Here is a 27,501-nt window from a genome sequence, read left to right as displayed (position 1 = left end):
CATGTGGACTCTTGCTTGTGTACTAAATCTGGCCCCGCCCCCGGCCCCGCCCCCGGCCCCGCCCCCTCCAGTGTGCTGTTTGAGTGGAAGGAGCGGCTGAAGCAGGGCTGCCATGTCATCCAGATGACGCCCTCTGGTCGGTCCGCCAACATCAGCAGCACGTCGTCACAGCGCATTTACATCACATACCGGCGTGCCCTTGATGGGGCCGCACACGCCCCACTGGCCGTCACTGACATCTGCATCATCATCCCCAGCAAGGGCGAGACGCCCCCCCACACCTTCTGCAAGGTGGACAAGAACCTGAACAGCAGCATGGTGAGCTGTGGGGTTTGGGGCTTTGCACGATTGGATGGCAGAGCAGGGGCTGGGCTGGCAATCACCTTATTGGAGGGGGTAGCTTGGCTGTTTATTCACCCTCTGCTCTGCCTGACAGCTACCAGCACCCTCATCATCACGGGAGCTGGGAGAGGGGTTATGGTTAGAGGTCAGGGAGAGGGATTAGGGTCAGTGGTCAGGGAGAGGGGTTAGGGCCAGGGAGAGGGGTTACGGTCAGGGTGAGGGGTTAGGGGTCAGGGAGAGGGGTTATGGTCAGGGTGAGGGGTTAGAGGTCAGGGAGAGGGATTAGGGTCAGTGGTCAGGGAGAGGGGTTAGCGCCAGAGTGAGGGGTTACGGTCAGGGAGAGGGGTTAAGAGTCAGGGAGAGGGGTTACGGTCAGGGTGAGCGTTTAGGGGTCAGGGAGAGGGGTTATGGTCAGGGTGAGGGGTTAGAGGTCAGGGAGAGGGATTAGGGTCAGTGGTCAGGGAGAGGGGTTAGCGCCAGAGTGAGGGGTTACGTCAGGGAGAGGGGTTAGGGGTCAGGGAGAGGGGTTACGGTCAGGGTGAGGGGTTACAGTCAGGGTGAGCGTTTGGGGTCAGGGAGAGAGGTTATGGTCAGGGTGAGGGGTTATGGTCAGGGTGAGGGGTTAGGGGTCAGGGAGAGGGGTTATGGTCAGGGTGAGGGGTTAAGAGTCAGGGAGAGGGGTTACGGTCAGGGTGAGCGTTTAGGGGTCAGGGAGAGGGGTTATGGTCAGGGTGAGGGGTTAGGGGTCAGGGAGAGGGGTTATGGTCAGGGTGAGGGGTTAGGGGTCAGGGAGAGGGGTTACGGTCAGGGTGAGGGGTTAGGGGTCAGGGTGAGGGGTTATGGTCAGGGTGAGGGGTTAGGGGTCAGGGAGAGGGGTTATGGTCAGGGTGAGGGGTTAGGGATCAGGGTGAGGGGTTATGGTCAGGGTGAGCGTTTAGGCGTCAGGGAGAGGGGTTATGGTCAGGGTGAGGGGTTAGGGGTCAGGGAGAGGGGTTACGGTCAGGGTGAGGGGTTAGGGGTCAGGGAGAGGGGTTACGGTCAGGGTGAGGGGTTAGGGGTCAGGGTGAGGGGTTATGGTCAGGGTGAGGGGTTAGGGGTCACGGAGAGGGGTTACTGGTTACAATTAGGGTGGTTTGGATGGTACTATGACCATGGCTATCTGATGAGTGCTTTTCTTCTTGATTTTCAGTGGGGCTCCTCAGTTTACCTGTGTTATAAGAAGTCTGTGGCTAAAACCAACACTATTGCCTACAAAGCAGGTTAGTGACCCTCAGCTTTCCATTGGTCCCGCAGATCAGGTGAACAGGGGTCTCTGGTTCGAGTGCGCATTCATGTGTGGGGGCAGTTGTATGAGAATGTGGGAGCGTAGGTCTGTAATTACAGGAGCATCGGATGTGATAAACCCCACAATGCATGGGGACTCTGAGATCTGCACAGATCTCACTTGAAAGCATTCCTCCTAATCCAGGGTGACTCCATCTTCCCAAACTTGTGCGGATCCCTGGCACTGCTTGTAACATTGACTGCTTGGTTTTCTCACGTGGTCAAGGCTGTGTTCATGTTTCTGGCAGCCCAGCAGTAAGAATGACTATGTAGCATCCTTTCAGCAGCGCAGGATATATGGAAATACTCAGGATGTGAGGCAGGTTTACACCACAGCCATTTATTATGCATTTCATGGTTTTTTGAACGTAAGAATCAAATGAGATGTATGACTCACTCTCATCCGGCGTCTCGGGCGCAGGCTCAATGGGCGTAGCCAGGCTTTCAGTCTTGTCCAGAATTAATGACGAATAAGGCTGCAAGTTCACTTTTTAAGGGTCAGGCCTATTACAGTGGGAGTGTTTTCTATTAAAATATTATTAAAATAGCCGATGATCTGTGGCAGCTTCTATGAAACATTTGGTCATATTTTGGAAATTTGCTGATAGACCAAAACTCTTTCTGGGTTCATACAAGGTCTCTGTGGTTTTTAAGAAGCGGGGGCAGCCTTCACCCTCCCCCTCTGTCGCCCTGCCACAGGGCTGCTCTGCAGGTACCCCGAGGACGACTACGAGTCGTTCCCGCTGCCCGAATCCGTGCCCCTCTTCTGCCTGCCCATGGGCGCCACCATCGAGTGCTGGCCGTCCCAGACCAAGTACTCCCTCCCCGTCTTCTCCACCTTTGTCCTGACGGGGGCTTCGGGGGAGAAGGTGAGCTTTTGCACTTAAACACAGAGAGACGTGTAAACAGAGGATATCTGGCCAGGGGCTCTTCCCAGCTGAGACGGAGCTGCGTCCCGCTAGCTGCAGCACCCCCCCACACCCTCTGCATGCTGACGGAGCACGGTCGCTCTAACAGGGGCTGCCTGCTGCTGACTCTGACAACCTTGCCATAGTTGGCAGAGGAAAGCCTTCAGCTTGGGGCGCCAGGTGTTTTAGGGAGGGGGGCACAAATACTTAAAATGAGTTTTCCTACATTTTAGTAAATATTAATTGTCTTTCCCTTGATGCAGGATGTATCGCGGCACCATCTGTCATCTTATTAATGGACGGTTGAAACTCGCAGCTGTGTTCGCCGGGTACGATTAATGCCCCTGAACTGCCGTCCTGGGTCATGTGATCCCGCAGGTGTACGGAGCTGCTATTCAGTTCTATGAGCCGTACCCTCAGGAGCAGCTGTCGGAGCGCCAGCGGCAGCAGCTGGGCCTGGATGCCGCCAGCGAGCGTGTACCCGCAGCCACCCGCTCGACACACACCAACAAGTGCATCTGCCTGCTGTCCCACTGGCCGTTCTTCGACGCTTTCCGGAAATTTCTCACTTTCCTGTACCGCTACTCCATCTCCGGGCCCCATGCCCTGCCCATCGAGAAGTGAGTTCCATGTTGGCGTCCGCGTGCTGAACCCTGTGAAATTCGAGAGCTCCACCTGACTTGATTTCAAATGACCTCAAGTCGGATGACAAGCATAGAGTCATGTCCTGGTGCTCAGGGGAGCTGCCAGTGTCTGAGGGACTTGGGTAGCACATGTGACAGCAGGAATGAGGTTTCACTGCACATATTCTAGAAGCCAGGGCCGGTTCCTGGGGATTAAGTTTTCATATTGTGTACAGGTCTTAGTTGACATGCCGATTATGGTGGAGCTTGAGGGGTTTTCATGTGCCTATTGGGGGGGGTGGGGGGTGAAACACCACGCTGGTGGCTAGTGAAGGTCACTGCACTTTTGTTTCCAGGCACATCTCGCACTTTATGCACAAGGTGCCCTTCCCTTCATCCCAGAGGCCCCGCATCCTGGTACAGGTGAGCTGCTGGTGTTCTCCCCCCTGCAGTGTCATGTCTGCCTGTGCCCATTCACATGCGGGCCATATGTGACTCTCTGTGACTCCACAGCTGTCCCCACACGACAGTCTGATGCTTAGCCAGCCAGTGTCCTCGCCACTGCCTCTCAGGTAGGTCAGTCTGCCTCACTGACGCTCCAGTGCCTCGCCATGTAACCCTCTGGCTCGTCCGTCCTAAACGCCACCCGTGCTCTCATGCTGCAGTGGAGGGCGGCTTTCCACGCTCCTACAGAACTTGGGCCCTGAGAATGCCGTCACCCTGCTGGTGTTTGCCGTCACCGAGCACAAGATCCTGGTGCACTCACTACGGCCGTCTGTGCTGACGAGCGTTACAGAGGCTCTGGTGTCGGTATGTCCCGCCAATCTGGCTCTGATCCTGCAGGATGTTTGGGCGGATGACAGGCCCTGGAGCCTGGCCTTCCACAGTTCCCAGCCCCAGGATCTCCTGCTTTCCCATGCAGATGATCTTCCCCTTCCACTGGCCATGCCCCTATATCCCGTTGTGCCCGCTGGCTCTGGCTGATGTGCTCAGCGCCCCATGCCCCTTCATCGTGGGTGTGGACTCCCGCTACTTTGACCTTTATGACCCCCCGCCAGATGTCAGCTGTGTGGACCTCGACACCAACACCATTTCCCAGTGAGTACAGCTGGCCACTTCCAGCTGTCATCCTAGTATGTCTTGTAACGTAATCACCTTCCCGCTTCCTCTTCGAACACCGATCTGGTCATATCTGGTTTGCCTTATACTTATACCATGCAGGCTTTCGCAGTTCCCCATGTGACGTTGTGGTTCACTTCCAGAACGTTCTTTGTTTTTTAGCAATGAAGATAAGAGGGGCCTGATGTTGAAGGTCCTGCCAAAGAAGGCCTGTAAGAACCTGATGAACACCCTGAACAACCTCTACCAGCAGCTGGCTGAAGGTGTGTGTCCATCACACATCACTATTCATACAGGCGATTATTCATATGAAAGCGATTATTCACTGTTCAGCAAATATTCATGCAGGCAAATATTCATATAAGCAGTTATGCGAGCAATTATTTATGTGAACGAGCACCTATTTTGCCCATGTGGGAAAATAACAAGAAGCATTGTGTTTATAAACAGTTATTTGGGAGTTGAATTACTCCTTGATATGCATGCAGTAAACCTACAGATCCTGTCCGCCTTTCCCATGGAGCCACTGGCTTCCAGAAGTTTCTGCAGAACCGCATTTGCCACAGAAATGTCAGCTGTGTCACTGGGATAAAAGAAGGATAATTTCGGATTAGCGACTATGAGTTGCTTTAAGCAGGATTGCAGTAGTAATTCACATGCCATGACTGTATGTAGGTTCTTTCAAGACCTTCCTGGTGTCAGTGGGATTTAGGGTTACTTATACCATCACTTGAGAGACTTGGGAGTAAACTGTATAAATGCTGTCCAGCCAAATCACTGCTGTCTCTACTAATAGCTTTTCATAATGCAGTGTTGTTAACTGACTTGGTGTCATAATTTAAATTGTAATTGTAATCAAATGCTCCCGATTTGTGTCAGGCTGTCAGAGACCTCGAGAGGATGGCCTCATGGAGCTGGCCATGAGTGACTATGACTTCAGCAGTGGGAAGAGTCTTCAGACCCTGGAGATGGAGATCCAGGAGGCCTTCCTGCGCTTCATGGCAGCCATCTTGAAGGGATACCGCTCGTACCTGCGGCCCATCACCCAGGCACCCTCAGAGAAGGCCACAGACGCCAGCTCCCTGTTTGACCTGCAAGGTGGGTGCCCTTCTGACCTGGCAGCATTTGTCAGGCAACCTTTTTTTGGATTTGAGAGACTGAAAATGGAGGAATTTATCTTGAGTATGTATCTTTCATTTGATTCAGTGAAGTAACTCACAGTTGGTATGTTGCAGTGCCTAACAGTCGATACGCTACTGTGCCTGATAGTGGATATGTTGCAGTGTCTGACAGTTGTTACAGTGAAGTAACTGACAGTCGATACGTTGCAGTGTCTGACAGTCAATATGCTGCAGTGTCAGACAGTCAATTTGGCACAGTATCTGACAGTCGATACGTTGCAGTATCTGACAGACGATATGGTGAATTATCTGACAGTCGATACGTCGCAGTGTCTGACAGACGATATGGTGAATTATCTGACAGTCGATACGTCGCAGTGTCTGACACTCGATACAGTGAAGTATCTTAACAGGTTATCATAGTGAAGCAGTGTCATATGTTCAGAAAATGATTCTGATCAGAATAATCTCTGCATGTGTGTGGCCCTCCCAACATACTGCCATCCTGCTCGGATGAAGCCAGATGGTCTTGTTTCTTGTTTTCCTTTTAAATAAATAAATAAATTGGATTTTTTTCGGTGCACAGGGAGAGGGTGGGTCGGTTTAGCAATTCGGATGGTTAGTTAGTGACACAGCTGCTCATTCTGGAAGGCTGCCTTTGAGTCCCACTGATGTCATGGACGAAGCGTGGTGATCTCATCTGAGTCCCTCCGGACTCACAACATTATCACACTGAATGAAACCGAGTAAGAAAATGTGTTTACATAATAACCTGAGCAGGAGTCCAAGCCCCAGTTCCCCAAGGGTACCGTAGTTAAATCAGAGGCCACTATGTACCCAGACACATCTATGACATCAGTCTTGTCAAGAAGTTCAGTTAGTCATGGACATGATGGGACCCAGAGCTGCATGGAGGGGCTTCCCTGGTGTCACGGGTAGGGTGGGGTCAGCCATACCAGCATGCCCTGCTGTGGGTGCCTCGTGCATGTCAGTGCTTTATTTAACTATTCAGAAACCAACTATTCAGAAGCAGTTCCTGTAGTTTTGACTTTCTTGCACTCTTAGTAGTCACCTGAATATGAGTAAAAATATCCTGACAGTATGAAGATGAACGTCGGGGAACATCTCCCCTGCCTCTGCCAAGGCTTCCATAGGGGTGCTCTCAGTGTTTTCATCACACCTCCAGGTTTTCTGAAGAGCCGTGACCGCTCCCACCAGAAGTTCTACTCCCTCATGACGAAGACCCAGATGTTCATCCGGTTTATCGAGGAATGCTCCTTCGTCAGCGATAAAGATGCAAGCTTGGCATTCTTCGATGATTGCGTGGACAAGGTAGCCCTCCGTGCTCTCTGCTCCTGATGGACACAGAGCTCAACGTCTCACCAGACGTCCTGCTCTATTGGGTCCTCAGACCAGTCTGAGGTTGTTTCTTAGTAATGAAAGTTCATTAGGCCTCCTTTTTCGAGTAAAACTAAGCAGTGTTTTCATGTCCGCTTCCATTCTTCAATAGACTTTTATGGTGACGTGTCTTTCCTACTAACCCAAACGCCTCGCTGCGATTCTTTGCATGGCTCAGGCTGGTCGCCTGTCCTTCTGTAACCCAGCTCGCTTCTCTCTTGCCTGCCTCTTCTCTTCCTCTCCATCTCCCTGTCTGAGCAGCTGTTCAACACAGAGCGCAGCGCCGACAGAGGAGGCAAGGTAAGGCGCCCTCTACAGGCCGCGCGTGAACACACAAAGAGCCCTGACCCCCTCTGTCTGTGTGTGTGTGTGTGTGTGTATGTGTGTCTGTGTGTGTGTCTGTGTGCGTGTGCGTCAGCCTGTGCTTAAGATCATATGGGATGTTTAAGGACAAACACTAATTTGCAATTATTGACTGTAGGCTGTTAACTTTCAGTGATGAAAATGTAACAAACAGAACAAACAGATTTTTGTTTAAAGAACTGCAGCCAATAATTTGTGTTTGGAGATACAGTTAATGATGACCTGCTAATATAAACCTGCCCTGAGGTCCAGCTGGACAACTGGAATTTAACAGGCAACATTAATTATCGTATTAATTGTAGGAAAAGGGAACACAAACAGCATGCAAAACAAAACAACAAACGTAGTCTGTTTCAAATGATAACTAAAGTAAAGTTTGCATAGTTTGTCTTAGGTAGCAGTATATACAATAAGTTAACAGAGCTGGGTCAGTGCATTAGCTGGATGCAGAGTCGTTTCCAGAGTGACTCTGAGGCATTGTTACCATAGTCTGCTCATCTCTCTCTTTCTGTGACTGTATGTGCTGAGACTGGCTGTCATCCTGTCCAGGGTGTATCCAACCCTGTGGGAACACTTCCCAGAATACACTCTGGTTCACCATGTCCTGCCTGAAAAGATGGATGAATGCCTGTTTCTTTTTCGTCAGTGACACCAGTATGATTTAACATCCATTAAAAATACCATTAAATCAAGAGGCAACTAGAATAATGTGACATTCCTTTGGATGTGGTCACTGTTATACTTTTAGCTCTCAGCTCTTGCTTTTTGTAATGAGTCATTACAGGCCCTATAAGAGATATTACAGACTGATGCTGCAGTCATACCTTGATGGACCACCAGGGTGTGGCTGATTTCATGAGTCACCAGTTGTCTTTGGAAGGGTGCTAACCAGAAGAACAGACCAAATTGCTGAAGAATTAGAAAAATCTTATCCGCAAAGGGCCGGTGCGTATGCAGGTTTGTGGGATAACCTGTAGGTCAGCTGTTCAAAACCAGGTGTGCGAATTCTTTAGTCAATCAGTCCTCTAATTAATACTCTAATTAGGGGGTTGCAGCAAAACCCCACACACACAGCAGCCCTTTCTGGATAAGATTGCCCACCCCTGCATTAGAATATACATCCCTGTATTATATAATCATGTACCATCTTAGCATTGATTTGGCAGTCAGCTGCTACTTGCTTGCAACCTCTGTCTCTAAACATGAGCACTTCACTGGGTGGCCCACGTTTAGACAGGTCTATACAGTCTGTATGATGTGATTGGTGCACTTAACTACATGAACCTCCATACCTCCGGAAGACCTGTCACTCTGCCATCCCACGCAGCTGTCTTGGATGTTTAAAAATAAACATGTTTTGCATCTCCTGTCTGCCATAATGCAAAGAGGCTGGTAACCTGGGCGTGTCACCATGGTGATCTCCAAATTGTGCCGGATGTATAGGGCCGCCTGTGCGGAGGTCAAGTGTAATTTAATCGTAAAGGGTTTGTCCGTTGTGGGAGGAGCTGTTGCATCGCTATTGGTGTTTTTCTATCGTATGATGTAATCATGGAACGTCCCCATAGCCTTGACAGATGTGGGAATGCAGAGAGCCTGGGGCTGATCCTCCATCTCTGGGTTGACAGGGGAAGCAATCACACTCTTGGTTTCCGGGTGAGCTGTCAAACAGCTGCCTGCTGGAGCGAAAGTGTCTCTGCAGTGGATTTGGATCAGTCCCCTGTTGTGTCGGGGCTGACGGATCATGGCAGGAGCAGCAGAAGAGCTTCTCCATACATTCTCTGGCGAGAAGTGCCCTCCAGCCATCGACATGCAATAATAAGCCAGTTTTTCTATTCTGGATAGATACCTGCTTCGGAACCTGGGGTCTGCTTATCTGAATTTCTGTTCCATAGTCTACTGATAATAAGAGTGTGAGATTCATTTTAAAAAAATCCATAATTTCTGGCAGGAGTACAGTTATGCTATTACATATTCTTCACTCAATCATGTGTTGCAACTATACCAGTAAGGGCATGAAGTCCTGTCATAAGGTAATTAGAGAACAAGTTAGCATCTGATCTTAATAAACACTAACTGCATGCTAATGCTGCATGTTAGGCGCAGAAAGATGCGTGGATGCATCAATGTAGCAATTTAGTTGCATCAATCTGTAAAATGAGAATCGGTTTTAAACGATTTTTGGGGGCAAAATCCTCCGTAAAAGTATCCCCAGCTTCCAGGTTGCACGCTCTCTTGATCACATGCTGCAAAATGACATGCAGAGTAGCAGCTCTGGCACGTAAATCTTCAGTATGTAAGCTGGTAGGGGAGACTCATTTATAGTTATAAAGGAAGCACAACCTGAAGATCAATGAGCTACAGTGATGATCTTTGCACCACGACGCTTCTGAGAAACTTGCTGCTGTTTTATAGTGTAAGACGATCTCTCTAATGGTTATGAAAATCTTTGTGCTACAATTTTTTGGGGAAACTCCCCCCTTTTGTACTACAAAAAAGGTGTTCTTTTTGCTGGTATTGGTAGTAATAGTCAGGATTCTGAGGTTGCCATCTAGTTAGCTAAGTAAAAAGTAATGTTAGCTTTAGAGATGCATGATATATCATTTAACATGAAAAAGCAAGATATCGGCATTGATCCGATGTGTCAGTTTTGGCTGAAATTGCCAATATTTAAACTTTATCAACATTTAAAATTAGCAGTACCACAGCGTAAGACACAACTACTAACATGTTGGAGATGACTGTCATTACACTACAGATGGCTGCTTTCTATAGTGGAGGATGAGGGATGCTGTCAACTCATTTAAGTACCGGCCTGTGTTAATAATTCATTTTAAAATCTGGCCCACTCCACGCTCACCAAGTGGCTCAGAGGTTAGGCGTTTCCAATGCATCGGATTGTTCCCAAATAATCAGAATCTAATCGAATTGCCTTGGAGCTAACAGCTTACACCCCTAGTATACCTAATATGATACAGGGATGAACATCAGTGTAGCCGTTTAGGGCACATACACAGTAATGGGTCCGGTGCCCCAAGTGGCACAGAAAGGATCCCTGACTTGGGAGCCTCAGATGAGCAGCTGGATATTTGTAAATATAATGCAAACGTTCTGAATGTGCTGCCTGCCCCATAGCTACAGCGTGTCTTTGAAATGGAGCTTTCCCATGACACGTTTACTGCCCTGATGGGGGGGTAACGGGGCAGACCGAGCGTCAGCTCCGTGAGAGATCAAGCAAAACTCTTCTCGAAGGGATGATAAGTTAGTCATTAACTTTGCTTGGTCAGTAAGCTCTGAAAACTAGGTCAGCTACTGGGCCTTTCCGCTGTGGGAAACGTGGAGTCAGAAGGATCCGAGGAGGTTTGCCCGCATTATGCTCTGGGGGGTGTCAGGGTGCAGCTGACCTGTCATGATGTCACATTCGTAGAGGAGCAGGATCAGACAGTCCTTCCAGTCTGCTGATTTTGCACTTTGAGACTGTGCTGTTTACCCCCTTCCCCTAGTCTTTTTTATCTATGCTTCATTGGTTCATTTTTAGCATCTCTGCTAAAGCGCTGATACTATGGACCAATGTACTCTAAGACCGATGATCGGTGCCTTTGGTTACATTAATAGTAAAACGGTCCTTGTCTGTCACCCATGGTCACCTTAGTGCCACCTCCTGAGTTTAACGTGCTCTTCCTCTTCCAGGTGGACAGCGACCGGCCAGAGGAGGCACGGCTGATCGAGCTGGACGAATCCCACCGCAGTGAGCATACGGTTTTCATCACCCCCCCAGAGATGCCCCCCCTGCCAGAGGGTGAGGAGTACCCTCTGTGCTACAGGTACCGGCAAAGGCCTGGCAGCACGCATGCATGCGTACGCTCCTATATTTTCTGAGGGTCTTTAGATATCCAGATCCACCCTCCATAGTATGTACCTCAAACGGGTCAGAGGGTACACTGGGGAATCACAATGAGGGATTTTGTCCTGAAGGTTTTGGTCTGAGTCCTAGAAATGACCCAGTTGTTTTGCTCTTGAGGACATACCCTAACTTCTCCAGGCAAGTGTGTACTTCCATTCACAGTTGGCACCTTTGGTGTACAGCTTCATATAACTGCATTTCGGATTGCACCTGCATGCCAGTTGAGGTGGATCATCTGAGTGAGTGTATCTGAAGGTGCTGAACGGTGGCCCGTATCTCCTGCAGCTACAGCGGCTTCCCTGTGTTAAGGCCGGAGCTCTTTGATCCACTGGAGGGGCTGAGGACCCCTGCCTCTCGCGTAGCTTCGCGACACAGCTGCCCCACAAGTCCCGCCCCTATGTTCCGCCGAACCAAGCAGGTGAGAACCTACAGACCATATTGTAGGCCTTAAGCTGACCCATACAGTGCCCTCCCCAGCCATTATTCCAGAAACCGACACGCTTCTTCGATAAGCACTTCTGATGTCCTTTAGATTTTATTGGTTTGTTGAAGTAGTTCTTGCTCAGTGATGTGTAGGTAATGAAAGGGAGGAAGGTCACGGTGTCTTCCTCACTGTAACTTGCAGGATGACAGGAAAATCAAGCCAATCTAGCAGGGAACTGGAGTCATCACGGGGTTTCTCTATTTCAGGAGATCAAATCAGCACAGAAGATTGCAAAGAAGTACTCCTCCATTCCCCAGATGTGGTCCAGATGTTTGCTGCGGCATTGCTATGGGCTGTGGTTCATCTGCCTGCCTGCCTACGTCAAGGTGTGCCACTCCAAGGTGCGGGCACTACGCACAGCCTACGACGTGCTTCGGAAGATGCAGGCCAAGAAGCTGCAACCCCCAGACGAGGTAGGAGCTTAGGCTGCCCTCGCGGCCTGATGCAGCCACGGCTTTCTTTAGGCCAGACACTTCCAGGATCTTGAAACCTCTGCCCTGTATGTTCGGCTCTATGTGCTCCACACTTGGTATTGCTCCCATTCTCCTACAGGTATGCTACCGGGTTCTCATGCAGCTCTGTGGACAGTACGGACAACCTGTGCTAGCCGTGCGAGTTCTGTTTGAGATGAAGAAGGCTGGAGTCCAACCAAATGCAATCACCTACGGTTATTACAATAAGGTCAGTCCCTGGATGATCAACCAGAGAAGAGCAGTGGTGTTGTTACGCATCTTGAAGGAACATGATGTCCTTGATGAAAGTAACACTACATTGTTCATTTTAGAGGTATCCGAGGTTCATTATTTTATAAGCGTCGATGCTCTTCTAGCTCCATAAACACAACATGTACAAAGCAAATGTCAGGACAAGAGCCCATTTGGTTCCCCTTGTATTGCTGCTGTTGCATCTCTCTCACTCGCGGAGAGAGCATTGACGACTCCCGCTCGTACAGCGTGAACACAGGCATCCTCGTCTGCTGGTACTCGTGGCTGAGTGTTTGTCCTGCTTCTGAGAGCTCGGGCGGCTTGCTGACCGAAATCACACCCAGAACCCCGTTCGGCATCGTTTCTAGAAAGTCAGCTTAATTTGTTATTGATTTTGGAGGAGGAATCCAGGAGCAGTGAGGTCACGGTAATGAGAGCTAAGTGTTCCTTAATGTGTTGCTGGCGTGTCAGCGTTCCCGCCTGCTTCCTCACCACTCCTTGTTTCCTCTCCTCCCAGGCCGTCTTGGAAAGCACCTGGCCTTCCAGCACGCGAGGGGGCTACTTCCTGTGGATGAAACTGAGGAACGTGGTTTTGGGCGTGACTCAGTTCAGACGGGCACTGAAAAAGCAGCAGTCCAACCCAGCGCAGACCCCCCTGTCGGGTAGGTCAGACACTTTGGGCCTGTGCACCATGTTATGACCAGTAACTGAGCAGACTGCTAGTTAGAGGGCTGCTCTTTCACCCTGCCAAATCCCGTACTCAGCAGCATGGGCATTCCTACCTCCTCAGACTCCTCCGTACTTTGGTATTAGATTCCCCCCCCCCGACACATCTTTGAGCTCCCCTCAAAAGAGCCCGCACCCCCTACCCAGCTCATGCCAGGACACCAGACTTTGCAGTAATCAAGCATCTCCAGAGAACCCCCCCCCATCAGTTAAGATAAAATACCAGAAGGATACTTTCGGATGGCCTGTTGCAATCTGTAAGCCAAAACCAAGGTTTATAACCCTGCTCACACCAACCTCAGCTGTACAGAAGATGAGGTTCTCTTCCCCTAGTCTGACAGAACTGGAGTTCTCTGGCAGGCCTGGATGAGAACGTTGCTTACGCTGGTGTTAGTTTTCCAGTTTCTCTCCGTTCCCTGCAAACGTCTTACTGCCTCTCAAACTCCCGGCTCTGCCCGGCTGCTATATCATGTCCCCCTCCCGCCACAGAGAAACACCAAAGTCCATTTTCTCCACAGAACTCAATCAGAGTGTCCATCTCCTCACGCCTCCCTGGCCACCTCCCTTCCACCACAGGAGCTACGAGGCTACACCTCCTCTCTCCTTTATTTCCTTCTCTGTTTTTTAGATCATTGAGTTTCGCTGTCAACCTTGTTCAGACTGTTCTCTCCTGCAGGGCCCCCCCGTCCTGGGTGCCCCCTGTCGGCTCTGGATGTGGGGGCCCCTCTCACACTTTGTTGTTTTTGAACAGATGGCAGCGACCTGGACGCCGTCAGTCACGGCAGCCTGGATAGCTCTAATGACACTAACATGGTGGAGCAGGCCCCGTTCGGCACTGACCCAATCAAAGTAGATTCTGCTGATGATAGATCTAGCACAGGTACAGGAGGTCCATCGCCCCGCATCGTGCCACGCCTCCCTGTCTCCTCCTCATCGCTCTGCTCTGCCTCCTTCTCCGTCCACCCCCTGCTTGCGTGTGACGCCAGCCTGGGGCAGCCCTGGATGGCCCTCCGGCCCTCTCCTCTGGGGGGCTCAATCCGATACCCTTTCACCACCCTTCCTTTAAGTGTCTCACTGTGTCTGTCTTTCTGTGTGTCTCTATTATCTCCACCCCCCCAACCCCCCCGCCCCGTGTCACTCATTCTGATCGTTACGTCGATCTGTGGTGCACTGTCCTGAATGTTCTGTTAAAACTGAGCTATGACATGTGACCTATTGTTAAAGATATTTTGTTCTCCGTTCAGGATCCCATCCCTTTGTTCTAAGTAGGACACCATGTATACAAGATTTATGACAAACATCCAGAATTGTCACCACTAGTACATAATGTGCCTAAAAAAAGATCAATGAGTTTCTGGAACCTCCTTCCTCAACAAATGACAGATATGAAGCTGCAGGCAGAAATATTCATAGAAAAGATAAAAGTGGATTGACGTGGCAGCCGGTTGCCAGGAGACCGAAATGTCCCTCTTGCCGAGGCAGAGAGAATCAGTTTTAACGGTGTCGGCCTACCTCGTCCCCGCGGCCCTTTCTTCCAGTAGTCGTCAGTTAAAAGGTTTCTCTCTGTCCGGCTCCTGACCGGGCGGCATCGCCCCGCATGTCAGCCTCAGATGACAGGTTATCTGGGACACCGGCTGCTTTGATCTCATACATTGATTGAATCTCTTACAAACGTGGGAAGGTTAGTTCCGGCATTTCTCTAAGCAAGGTGTCCAGCTCGGGGAAGCTTAGGGAAAATCCTGCGTGCAGAAATAGCGTGAGGAAGGGTGCTCACTCTGCCTCTGTGTCAGGGGGCCAGTCTGACCTGGGTTACAACTCCCTCTCTAAAGAAGAAGTGCGAAGAGGGGAAGGTGGTCTGCAGGACAGGACGCTGGAGAAGGAGGACTCCAGCTCCCGTGAGTTGACAGGGACCGCCCCCTCCGAGCTCCAGCCGACAAGCCTAGTGCTGATGTGTTTATAGCCCTGCTCTCTCATCCCTGACTGACCTCTGAAGGCAAACATGCAGTATATGTCCTAAGTATGGAAAGACGGCAGCTGTGAAAGGTTTTAGTGTTAGTGGATGGTCTTGCTCATATTCCTGTTTGTCTCTCAAATTGAAGTGAAATGAGCAAGTGCAAAAGGCGAGAGTTCTTGTAGAGATCAGAGAAATAGCATTTGTGTCTGTTTTTTTACAGACCTTAATGTTACTCTTTATAGATAACATGCTGAATGCATTTTTCGTGACAGATTACTGCTCTCTAGTGTTCTTCTCCAGTACTGCAACCCACTGTTGCATTACATAAGGATTATTTTGTAATTCCAATACTGAGAACTGAACCTATATTGACAGAGCTTTAAATAAGTCACTTTGCACTTGCTGACTGAATGCGGTCAGCCTCAATATTATTTAAGTTGTAAGTCCTTTTCTTGTGACTGGTTTGGTGCAGATGTTTGTAGAATGTGTCAATGATGAACCCGTTGGGGGGGGGGGGCACAGTGTCGGAGAGCGAGAGTGCCAAAGACAGTGGAGACTGCCTCCCGCCGCTGGACTTCCCTGATGTCAGTGGTCCGTTCCATCCTCATGCTGGCATCGTCCGTAGCAACTATCCCTATGACAACACAGCCAAAGAATCTGACGCCAGCACCGGTCAGTACCACTAACCTACAAAAATGCAAAATCTTTGTAATCACCAATTCCTGTGGCATGGTTCTGAGGGACTACCTGAGCTTTTCATATCTCCCTGCAGACCATGTGGCTGGGCTGCTCTTCACTTCCTCACTGGACGACATTGGGATCATCCAGAGCAGTAGCCTCCGCAGGCGGCACAGGAGTGCCATGGAGGAGGGCCAGAGACGCTTGGACTGGCCTGGGGTCAGAGGTCGCAGCCTGAGCGGAGACACTGCAGGGGGCATGGTGCTGGGCCTGGGCATGACCCGGGGCAAAACAGACCCTCTCAGGATTGCTGAGAATCTGGGTGCAGATGCCAGGATTCTCTCGGGAACATTCCAGAAGAGCACAAGGCCCAACTCTTTGAACCTTGGCATGCGGGAAGTGGGGCTCAGGAGCAGCCACAAAGAAAGTGGGGAGAGGGATTCCAGCGACGAGGAGAAGCCAGACAATGCTGCCATCTTCGATCTGGAGGACCTGGACGAGGAGACAAGCAGAGAGGCCACGGCGGGCGGTGCCCAGGCTGGCCGTAATAGGGCCACAGAGCCCTGCCCGAGCGGTGGCAGCACCCGTGTGACTAGGAGGATGGGCATTGAGACGGGCTTCGACCCGCTCTCCCTGCTCGCGGCCCAATCGGAAGAGCAGGACTCAGGGGGAGGTGAACCAAGCACCCCCACGGCCCGCCGCAACCTAGCTGAGGAGATTGAGATGTACATGAACAACATGGGCAGCCCTCTAAGCAGCCGGGCACCCAGCATGGACCTGCAGGATGCCTGCAGCCCCCAGCTCCCGGGCGACTCCCCGTCACGTCGTTCCAGCCTGCCCCACGGCTCCCCGCGCCCCCCCCCCCATGCCCCGCTCACGCACCTGCCACCAGCGCCCCCGTGATCGCCTCTGGTCTTCACCCACCTTCTCACAGGGCAGCAGCCCCCTCAGGGACAGGGAGCCTCCTGCCTCCCCCTCGTTCGCCCTGGACACACTTCTCACCCCCACTCTGGACGTCTTTAAGAGCAGCGTCTTCTCCGCGGGGAAGGGGGTGGCAGAGAAAGCCAGCCGCTGGTACTCCCGTTTGGCCACCTACACCACACCCAGCAAGGTGCGACTGGCATCACGGCTGGTTTGGTTCACGGGTTTACAGTTACTGTGACAAGGAGTCTGATAACTCAGGATTGTCTGATAAATGGTACGGTACATAAACAAGTTTCTCAAAAATCAGCATCTCCTTGAAACACACATGGCTGTATTTTAATTGGCTGTTTCATTATTCAGGGTGGCTTGTTTAACTATTAGAAATGAATGGAATGCATCCTGAATTGTACCGGCATCTAAATGAAGGATCCATTGAGGTTATTTTTTGGTAATGCTTTATATTAGTTACACCTTCATTATGTCTTTATAATGCATTCATAAGCTGCTTGTAAATATAACCTAACATCCTAACATATCCTAAGAGCCTTAATATACATTAATGTTAAACATGATATGATAATAAGAAGCATTATAGTCGTATGATTGTCACAAACTCGGGCGGATTTGGCGTTAGGCCGAGGCATGATGCCGGCAGAATCTAACACTGGGGAGGTAGAAACAGACAGGTCCAAACACAAGCACGGGCACAAAGAATTTAACCAAAACCAAGTACAAATCAGAAGACACAGGAACAAAATACAAAAATGGAGGAGGTGGGGTTTGAACACGCGACAAAGGGATTTGCAGGTAGCCACACACTCAACACGTTGAGTCATGCTACTGACAGGAAATAGGGGAAACACAAAGAGGGACAGGATGGCCAGCAATGCCTGCTGGCCAAATGGGGAGGGGGCACAAAAGACTGAGACAACAGGAGCTAACCATGACAATAATGTTTGTTATAAATGTGCATTAAAGTTGTTAAGGTATGCTAGGATGTTACAGTACACTTACATGCTGCTTATGATTGTTATACGAATGCATTATAAAGGCATTATGAAGGTGCAGTTGATGTAAAGTGTTACCCTTTGTTTACTGTTAACATTCTAAGTGGTCAGAAGATGGTGTATGGCAGAGCATGCTCTCAAGTAAAAAGGAGGAAGTCTGCAGTAGCCCCAGTAGAGGGAAGCATAGCTTAAATCAGAAAGGCCACCTCGAGGTCTTGTTTTGGGATTATCTGAATCGGGGTTTTATCTGCAGGCAGTAGGGGGTCTTTAAGCACCTTTAAGCACCGCAGGGAGCCGTGGGGCAGGCTGGAACGACTCTTGGGTGCGTTTTCCTGTGGTCCTCATTCTCCCTGTCTTCTCAGGATACAAACTACGACCACCTAAGCGTCTCATCCTTGGGTGTGGGGGACACAGACCGCATCTCCCTCGTGGATGAGGAGTCTTACCTGGAAGCTGAGGTCCCAGGACCCAGCTCACCACAACGGAATGGTGTTTCAGGCCCCAAGAGGAGCCCTCACAGGACACGAGCGGAGAGCCCTGCACCGCAGCTCCGCTCAGGCGCAAAGCCTCTCCACACAGGTGATGATACAGATAGGCAAATGTTTTTAATTCCCCTAACCTGGAGGTCAGCTGATCCTGATACATGAGAGCGAATGTATCAGTGGGCTGATTGTCTCAGGCCTGAGTATGGCCTGATTGAAGCTCTTCAATCAGCCAGCTCCAGTGTCATTAAGACCAGATGTGCCTTCCTAGGAGCTCAGAGCCCCTCTTCAGCAGACATGCTGCTGATTACCCTCCCGAAGTGACTTTGCACTGCCTGCAGACTGATGCTTCCCCTTTGAGACTATGGATTTGACCTGGTTGTGTTTGTAGTAACTTAATAAGCAGCTACCTGCACAGGCTCCAGCTCTGCTGCTCTCGTCCCTCAGGCTGCGTTCCGCCTCCGTCCAGCTTTACTCTTCCAGACAAATCGGAACTGGAGTCTTCGCAGTACACAAGCAATACCAGCATCTTTCAGAACTACGCTATGGAGGTGGGTCTTTCACCTGGGAAGTGCCAAAAAGCGTTGAACCGTGTGAGCAGGTGTTTGTGCAGGTCTGGGAACAGTCTCGAGGCGCTTGGAGTGGTGCCTGCCCAGCTTTGTGGTTGATCGCACAGCCGGTTGACCTCTGCCCTGTGCCTATTGACACACCGACTCAGGTGCTGATCTCCAGCTGCTCCCGCTGCAAGACCTGCGAGTGTCTGGTTTACGACGAGGAGATCATGGCCGGATGGACGGCTGATGACTCCAACCTCAACACCACTTGCCCCTTCTGTGGCAACCCCTTCCTACCTTTCCTCAACGTGGAGATCCGGGATCTCCGAGGTCCTGGCAGGTATGGGGACAGACACAAGGGAAATGGACTGAAGTGGCAAGGGACTCATTGAAGCTAAATGGTCCTATATGTCACTTCCAATCATATTAACTAACACCCTTCCACTGTCACTCTGCACCTCGCTCAGGTTTTTCCTAAAAAGTAGCCCGTCTGCAGAAGAAGCTGTGTCCTCGTCCTACTCGGTCTCCACGGGCCTGGGTACAGGGACGTCCACGCTGTCCACTCCCTGTCCCACCTTGACCATGTCTCCACGGTCACCCCAAATCACGATACATGGTTGCCCTGGCAACAACAGGTTTGAATCCTGTTCTATTCCCGTATTGATTCTGTTTATTTTTACCGTAAATGAAAGCCATTGAGAAAACCATGAATGACAATACTGCTCCCAAAAAGACTCGTCCCCCCATTGCTGGCATTTATCCACAGTGTCGGTGAGGTTTAGTCCGAGCCCCTAGTCTCCATTCCATTTGTGTTGCTGATAAAGGACGTGTTTGAAGTAGCCGTCCCTCAGAGATGAGCCCTGCTCCTGACCCTAATCTACAATGTAAATGGGAGCCTCCCTGCCCAGCTGCACCTGGGTCCGCTGTACCCAAAAAGCTGCAGAGGGTCACAATGTAGTCCTTTCGGAACACTGAGTGCAAAAACATCAGCACTAGGATTTACATGCCACACACTTTCTGCAAAATTATGGTCAGGATGCACTGATTAAACAAAGAAGCTTTATGTGGCCACAGGATGTTCCTAGGAAAGAGTTTAATACTAACTGATACCTCAAGTGAGAGCCAGGTTATTTGGGTGGATATGAGGATCTTCTACACTGATCCAAAAGGCCATTCGCTCTCTGTAATTACTGAGTTTAAGCCACAGCTGTCTCACTTTACAAAGTGTAGAAATGGTATTGTATCAGTCCAACTTATGAGCAGGACCCTCTGTCTGTTTTATGGCTGCATGCATTTCTGCTGCAGTGCTCAGTACTCTGTTGCCTGTGCTTCAGGTCACGGGCTGCAGGTTAGTTCACTCAAACAGCCTTTTGTACCCACAGGAGCAGCTCCCTGGGATATTCCGTGGCCCACTGTGTCGAAATACCAACAGAGCGGCGCCAGGGCGCCCTGTCTCCAGAGCCCACCATGGTGCGCAGTGTCAGCGCCTTCGGACCCCTGGAGGAGCCCGTCCGGACCAGCCGCTACATCACAGGCAGCCTGCCCTGCCGACTCAACGAAGTCACGGTAAGTCAACGAGGACCTGTCCTTCATCTGGAAAGTTCCAGAAAGTTGGACACATTGGAAAGCGCCTTAAGACATTTTCATCTGTATTATTAGCAATTCTGAGGTGCATGTAAACTTGCATGTTTTAGGACCCCTTGAGCATGGAGTGGCGTCTACACAACCCAGACCCAGTGACAGTGCCCTATCTGAGCCCGCTGGTGCTCTGGAAGGAGCTGGAGAGCCTGTTGGAGAACGAGGGGGACCAGGTGATCACTGTGTCGGACATGGTGGACCATCATCCCATAATTTTCTGGAACCTGGTGTGGTATTTCCGCCGTCTGGACCTGCCCAGCAACCTGCCTGGCCTCATCCTGACCTCAGAGCACTGCAACCGTGGGTCCCAGGTAGGACACTCAGATCTGTAAGTTCCCAAATCTTTTCAGATTCAGAAATGAGGTCTCTGACCTCATCTTTGATCTCATTCTGCTTACGAATCATTGAATGCGAGTATGACTCAATGTTGCTGACTTCAGTATCATAGTACTTCTTGTTTACTAACATGTTTGAAGGTCATGGTACAGGATTCTATTGTTGACCTCAGTCAAGGATGTAAGACTGTAGGTGCCTAGGACATACTCAGGGGGCTATGGGGAGGCTTTCTCACCTCACCAATCACTTTACAGATTCCTCGGCACTGGATGTCAGAAGACAGCAAACATGTGCTGATCCAGATCCTATGGGACAACCTGAAGCTACATCAGGATCCCGCACAGCCGTTCTACATCCTGTGGAACACGCACCGTAAGTGTGGGCTCCGTATCACTGTGAGGCTATTTGGGTGGGTGGTAGTTTGTGAACCCACCCACACAGTCTTTGGCGTGGGCTAAATGCAGTTTCTCCAGATTTGCTGTGTACGTATGTGTTGGGGACATGTAAGTAGTTATATGTAACAGTGTTACATAATGAAATTACAAAATCAACGTAATTGTAATCCATTACAGTTACTGAGAACAAAAACATGTAATTAGTTTACAGTTACTAATCAAATTTTTGGTGATTACAAAGGGATTACATCCAAATTGTTTTCGATAAAAAGCTTATATGTAGAAAATAACATTAATTTTGTTGCTTTGCATTTTTTCACCGTGCAAAAAAGCCTTCTTTTGGCATATTTCCAGACAATGGGGGTCAGCCATTGGGATTTTGCAGCTTTATTGCCCAGTTTAAAATGCTTTTTAGAAAAGAACAGTAAGTTGTCGACTTATGACCTATGAGACTGATCACCTTTAAGGCTGCAGATATGTGGCCATGACTGTGCCGGGGCTGGCATGACTGTGGCATGACTATGGCCATGACTGTGCCGGGGCTGGCATGACTGTGGCATGACTATGGCCATGACTGTGCCGGGGCTGGCATGACTGTGGCATGACTATGGCCATGACTGTGCCGGGGCTGGCATGACTGTGGCATGACTATGGCCATGACTGTGCCGGGGCTGGCATGACTGTGGCATGACTATGGCCATGACTGTGCCGGGGCTAGCAGCACGAGTGTTGCCCAGCATAAGTGTATGACAGTTTCCACCAACTTACGACCAAATCAACTTACAACTGATCAGTCGGAAACAAACACGGTCATAAGTCAATGATAACCTGTAATCAAATGTAATAAGTTACATTACTCTGATGAAGTAATCAAAACAGTTATGTTACGTATTGCATTGTAACACAGTAGTTAGTAATCTGTAACCTATTACATTTCAAGAGTAACTCTCTCCACAGTTGGGTCCCTTCTCTGTAGATTGCTCTCTTTCCTTTGTCTGGTCATTCTCTCTTGACTGCTAAAAACTAACAGAAGTTCTCTTTGTTTTTGCAGGCCTAAATCGTACTCTTTTAATTAAGAGTGAGTGTTAACACTGGGTTGTACACTTATAGTCCCTCAGCTGTTGTGTCCTTTGGCTTTGCTCTTTTTGATGTTTAATCAGCATGTTTTTGTTTGCCGTCTTCACACATCTGATGCGCTACTTCGTTGTCAGAAGATTTTCTGTTTTACTTTCATTCTGTTGCTCTCTAGTGGTGCTGATAATAGAGGATTTATATTTTGTACAGTATTTTTTAAATGGACATTGCTCCAAAGCAATTGAACTCCAAATTAATTTCTTTGAAATATCTCAAACGCTTCCAAATAACATTATAATCTTTTGCTTCCGGGCCTTAGACACCCTGACACATTTGCGGATGTGTGTTTTTACTTTATTTCGAGCCTTTGGTGTCCCATTGTTCTGTGATTTCCCAGCCACTCTCCGTCGTGCCATTCTGTGCACATTTGCATGCACACATGCCTGTCCTCGTGAATGCATGTCAACTAGCTTCTCATGCCTCACTGCAGATCTGAACTACCCAGTGACCTGGCCGCTAAGGGAGGAGGAAGACGAACATGTGGGGAAGGAGCTGCTGCAGAGTGTAGTGAAGAGCATCCAGAAGAACGATGTGTACCGACCCATGAGCCAGGTTCTGCAGTTGGTTGGGCAGAAGCTGGGTGTCCGGAGGCAAAGGTAGGGAGGCTGTCATGTGACACGTGAACATGCAGTCACCACCTTAGTAACTGATACAGAGCAGCAGCTCACATAACTCGCTGCGTTTCTTTCTGTCCTGCTTGTCTGGGGCTTCCCATAGGAGTTTGTACAGAGAGATCCTTTTCCTGTCTTTGGTGGCATTGGGCAAGGACAACATTGACATCGGTGAGTAGCTCATCTTTGTGAGGATACAGTGTATGTAACACCACAAGGAAGAACATGAAGTGGTTTGCTGACTGGGGGTATTCAGGGGTGGCGAGTGGCTCAGTGGGCTAAGCCTCTGTGTCTGTGATCAGAAGATCAGCGGTTTGATCCCTCGCCTCAGCAGAATCATCATGTCTGTGGGTCATTTAGCAAGGCCCTCTACCCCCAGCTCGAGGGGTGCTGCATGCTGGCTGACCCTGCACTATGACCCCAAGGCATGGACAGCAAGATGGGTTGGATGAAGAGAATTTCAGTGTACCTGTACTCATACTTGGTGCAAATGGCAAAAAAAAGATTTAATCTTGTAATCTTTAAAAAGTGATAATGAGTGGATAATAAGTTTATTTTCCTTCAAGGCAACAGGGATTTAATAGGTCGCTCTTGATGGAATTCAGCTTCTGTGCTTCTATGCTAACCTTTGCCTCCCAACCTTCATACAGATGCATTTGACCGGGAGTACAAGATGGCCTACGACCGTCTCACGCCCAGCCAAGTCAAGCTGACGCACAACTGTGACCGACCACCCAGTGTTGGGGTGATGGAGTGCCGCAAGATCTTTGGAGAGCCATACTTGTGAGCCGGTCACATGTCTCTCTCTCTCCACCCAACACCTACAACACTAGCATCCTAAGACTGCAAGGTCCTCATCAGTGCAGCCTGCTGAATGGGTGGAGACGGCTTTGGCACATCACAACAGTAAGACGGCACCCAATGTACAGTTCCGCCAACTTGGACAGTGTGGCCTCCTCCATAAAGAATGGATGTGCCACCAGAATCATGTGGAGTACCAGCCTATAGGCCTGTCACAGATGCAGTCTGAAAACAACACCAGGCACCAACCGGTGACTTCCAGAAGACCCCATACCAGACCACTGCCCACACTTGGAGGGCTTGTGCACAAAAAGACGCTCAGGAAATAAGAGGTGGTGAGAAGCGAGACAGCGTAGTGCCCCTGGTAACAAACTGATAGCGGGGGCCCTGTGTGTTATTACTGCCCCAGAATAGGGTTCGATCTGGCAGTAAAGCTCTCGGATTCTGTAGCAATTACCATAAACAGGAAACAGGTACCTGGGTCAAGAGCAGCCTTCTAGAATTTAGTAAAAAAAAAGAACAGAACATTTATGGTCACGTTTTTTGGTTATAATGTGGTACTTTTCAAAAACTTATTTAGATTATGTTCTATACAATGAATATGTCCTGTACATACTTTTTAAAACATTTGTATTATATATTCATACATTGAAACTAATACTGACAATATGTCACTTGTATTCTATTTATAAAGATGCACCATTATTTATTTATGTCTGCTGTAGCGCTTAAGCCCAGTTTTTACTATGTGGTGGTTTACTTTCAAGTGAGTGTGTGTGTGTGTGTGTGTGTGTTGGTTATTAGGGAGGCCTTGTCTTACTAGTGAGTACTGTAATAACCCCTGTATGTCTACCTGAACCATCTGAGGGTTTGATGGTTTGTGACACTGCATCAGAGGAGACCCACTTATTAAGGACTGGAAAATCTACTTGTACTGTGTGTGTGTGTGCGTGTGTGTGTGTGTATATATATATATATATATATATATGTGTGTGTGTGTGTGTGTGTGTGTGTAGAGTCAAATTCCATCCTTTTTAGGAGGGACGTAATTTTTCAGGGCCCAACGAAGCGGAATATAATGACTGGAAGACTGATGATCTAACGTTTAAAAGATATATTTTAAGTGTGTTTTAACACATTTATCGATTGGAGTGGCTCCTCGTTAAAGGTATCTCTTAAAACTATACACAGATTACCAGTTGAAATCGGCATTAGAAATGTGGCTTTGTTTTAAATACGGAGAGATATGAATGGCTGTTAGTGAACTTTTCAGTGAGGTCCTCGCTAACGGAGGCACACAGTCGTGTTACCTGAATTGTTCAGCTGCCTAAAATGGCGGGAGGTGTTTGCTGGATAGGGAGTGTTTCTTTAAAACGTGTGTAAACGGTTTTTATAACGGTTTCACTGTGCCTGTCCTTCGTTAGTTTGTAGAGAAATGCTTTACCAGTTGTAATCCCAGCGCGTATACTGCCCATTAGAAAACCAAAAACCGATTACCCAAAATGGTACATCGAGGCTGTGCGTACGTGTCAGTCTGCGTCTACATGTATATATTTATTTTCATTTACGCGTAGTTATAAATTGTGGCAATTAATTGCGATGTAAATCTGAGATGGTACAGCTTAGTCATGCCTGTGCCCGGCTTTCCATTAAATTTAAAATGGGTGTCATTTCTATACCTACAGCAGGGTAAGTAGTGAGACCCCCCTCTGCTGTGAGATGAGAAATGGCGCGACCGCCTAACTGTGAAATACGCCGGGAGCGGTAACCCTGCTCCTTTTATCAAAATGCCGGGGAAATGACGGACGTCTTACGCTGGTCTCCATCTCATACGGCGATGCCACGGTTACCGTGCCCAGCCTCCGCCTGTCCTGCCGCCGCGACCCAGTCATGAAGGACGGCTGGGGGCCCCTCAGCATCCTGCCTGTTCGGGTGTCACTAGCGGACAAGTTCCGGCTTTTACCGCGTTAAAATGTATTCATATGGTTAATTAATATGCATCCATTACTTTTTATTTAAAAAGTAGCAATAGTAACACTTTAGGTTTCCTTCCATATTATATTAATACTCACACATATCCATTAATTTCTCGGAGTGAGAAATGTGCATATTAAGAAAAAAACAAACATATATCCATATACAGTGTTACTACGCATCACACGTTTTCTCTATAAATTTATATAAAATATAGGCATACGTATATCAGTGTTCAGACACATCTGTACATGTTTACAACGGCGTAAACTGAAAATAATTTTATTTGTAAAATAGCTTCTCGGTTAATCGTTCATTTTAATGAAATTAACATTAATTCGCTTCGGATCAGGATCTTAGATAAGACCATCTCTTTGTGTTATCTTGGATTAAAACAGCATGACTTCTGAACCCGCCGGTATAAGCTTAAATAATTGGTCAGTTTTCACAAACTGTGTATGTTACGTCATTCTGTGCAGTGTAAGGAACTAGCAGTTAGCTTGTCCCGCCATGACAAATCATGATGGCATTTTCCAAATATCAAGCAAACCTCTTTTTGTGAAATTGTGAAGAAGCACTTCCACTTGTTAAATACTAATTTTGAAGCTCTGTGTTTTTTACCATATGGGTATTATAAATGAGAACTAGCTGTGCCTTGTGTTTCACTTTGGAGTGGCACGGTCCATGGGAGAGCTCACAGGATGTGTGGACATGCCTAACTGGTAATTGACATTTCTAACTGGTTGGCATGGTGGCATGCTGCTCACTAGCAGCCCCTATCACGCTGTGTCCTGCCTGCAGCGCAGCCCTGTGCTGAAGGTCTTGGGGGTCACCAGACTCCCAGACATCCCAGTCCGTGTTTCCGGAAAATTCACACCGTTAAAATGCAGATGTGCATTTGCAGTGCAGGTTTGAGTTTCCATTGATCGCCTGCCCTATACAGTAGTGAATATGGACCATTCTGAAATCATGATTTTTATAAATTTTTTTGTCACGGGCTCTTTGATATTTTTGTGATGCAGGTCTCATGAAGTTTCAACTGTACATGTTGAAAGATGTAGCTTTACGTGATTGCAGAGCCTGAACTCACTGACCCACACCAGGCATTTTGTCTAACGGTGATCAGTAGCTTCTGGTCAGTGTCAGTCTGAACGCACTGACCTGTTCTCCTGAAAGGCTGACTTTGAGTGTAGGTGCCCTTGTGAAAGTTTCAGATCTTTATTTATATAAAAGCCAACCGATATGTGAGCTGAGTGCTATGCAAATGTTAATCCTTTATAAATGTAAAAAATTAATATCTAGAAACTTCTCCAACTTTCTTCCCTAATCACCCAGCAAGATGGCATGGAGCGAGACTTAGACGGTTAAACGTTCTTAACACCCAGCAGCTTCTGTAATAATGTAGGATTACCCTCAGTCCATGTATGTGTCACTTATTCACAGCTGTGTGTAAAATGTGTAAGGATTTTAGCTTGATGTACGTTTTGTCTGCTCTTTTTAGAATGGACCTTCAAAAATGTTTACAGATGTGTACACAGGAAGTACACCTTGGGATCCAGTAGTGATGATGCATCTTAGACAGGATCTTCAGGGTCGTCAACCTTTTAATTGTAAATAAATTCACTCATAATGCGCATGGTTTTATTGTTGTGTCTGTGGAGCTTAACTTTATTACTTTATGCATTTCTATGTAAAGTATAAGGTATGTTATTCATCCATTTTCCAAACCACGTATCCTACTGGGTCATGGGGGGTCCGGAGTCTATCCCGGAAGCAATGGGCACGAGGCAGGGAACAACCCAGGATGGGGGGCCAGCCCATCGCAGGGCACACTCACACACCATTCACTCACACATGCACTACTACAGGCAATTTAGTAACTCCAAGTAGCCTCAGCATGTCTTTGGACTGTGGGGGGGCACCGGAGTACCCGGAGTACAGGAAATATTCCTGCTATATTTCTAAAGCCTTCTGAATACTAACCTTCACACAAGGCTGGGA

The 27,501-nt window shown here is 48.7% G+C and overlaps 1 protein-coding gene across 1 annotated transcript in view; it reads left to right on the top strand.

Annotated features, from left to right (window-relative positions):
- The window catches only part of dennd4a (DENN/MADD domain containing 4A), a 43,122-nt gene extending 15,986 nt beyond the window's left edge, over positions 1 to 27,136 (top strand). The window contains 33 exon segments of the mRNA XM_049031037.1: positions 72 to 318; positions 1,532 to 1,601; positions 2,365 to 2,534; positions 2,952 to 3,193; positions 3,553 to 3,619; positions 3,710 to 3,768; positions 3,862 to 4,006; positions 4,119 to 4,294; positions 4,478 to 4,578; positions 5,195 to 5,413; positions 6,623 to 6,768; positions 7,096 to 7,134; positions 10,885 to 11,018; positions 11,384 to 11,516; positions 11,789 to 11,995; positions 12,135 to 12,263; positions 12,804 to 12,948; positions 13,764 to 13,892; positions 14,803 to 14,907; positions 15,489 to 15,638; positions 15,739 to 16,495; positions 16,497 to 16,755; positions 17,938 to 18,154; positions 18,505 to 18,608; positions 18,776 to 18,951; positions 19,079 to 19,246; positions 19,994 to 20,177; positions 20,306 to 20,560; positions 20,840 to 20,957; positions 22,032 to 22,058; positions 22,545 to 22,710; positions 22,832 to 22,896; positions 23,376 to 27,136. Of these exon segments, the coding sequence (XP_048886994.1) occupies positions 72 to 318; positions 1,532 to 1,601; positions 2,365 to 2,534; positions 2,952 to 3,193; positions 3,553 to 3,619; positions 3,710 to 3,768; positions 3,862 to 4,006; positions 4,119 to 4,294; positions 4,478 to 4,578; positions 5,195 to 5,413; positions 6,623 to 6,768; positions 7,096 to 7,134; positions 10,885 to 11,018; positions 11,384 to 11,516; positions 11,789 to 11,995; positions 12,135 to 12,263; positions 12,804 to 12,948; positions 13,764 to 13,892; positions 14,803 to 14,907; positions 15,489 to 15,638; positions 15,739 to 16,495; positions 16,497 to 16,755; positions 17,938 to 18,154; positions 18,505 to 18,608; positions 18,776 to 18,951; positions 19,079 to 19,246; positions 19,994 to 20,177; positions 20,306 to 20,560; positions 20,840 to 20,957; positions 22,032 to 22,058; positions 22,545 to 22,710; positions 22,832 to 22,896; positions 23,376 to 23,512 (5,446 nt within the window). The 3' untranslated portion in view covers positions 23,513 to 27,136.
- The last annotated feature ends 365 nt before the right edge of the window (positions 27,137 to 27,501 follow it).

This window comes from Brienomyrus brachyistius, chromosome 11 (genome assembly GCF_023856365.1).
Source record: "Brienomyrus brachyistius isolate T26 chromosome 11, BBRACH_0.4, whole genome shotgun sequence".
Classification (NCBI taxonomy): Eukaryota; Metazoa; Chordata; class Actinopteri; order Osteoglossiformes; family Mormyridae; genus Brienomyrus; species Brienomyrus brachyistius.
This window is presented reverse-complemented; position numbering and strand designations above follow the sequence as displayed.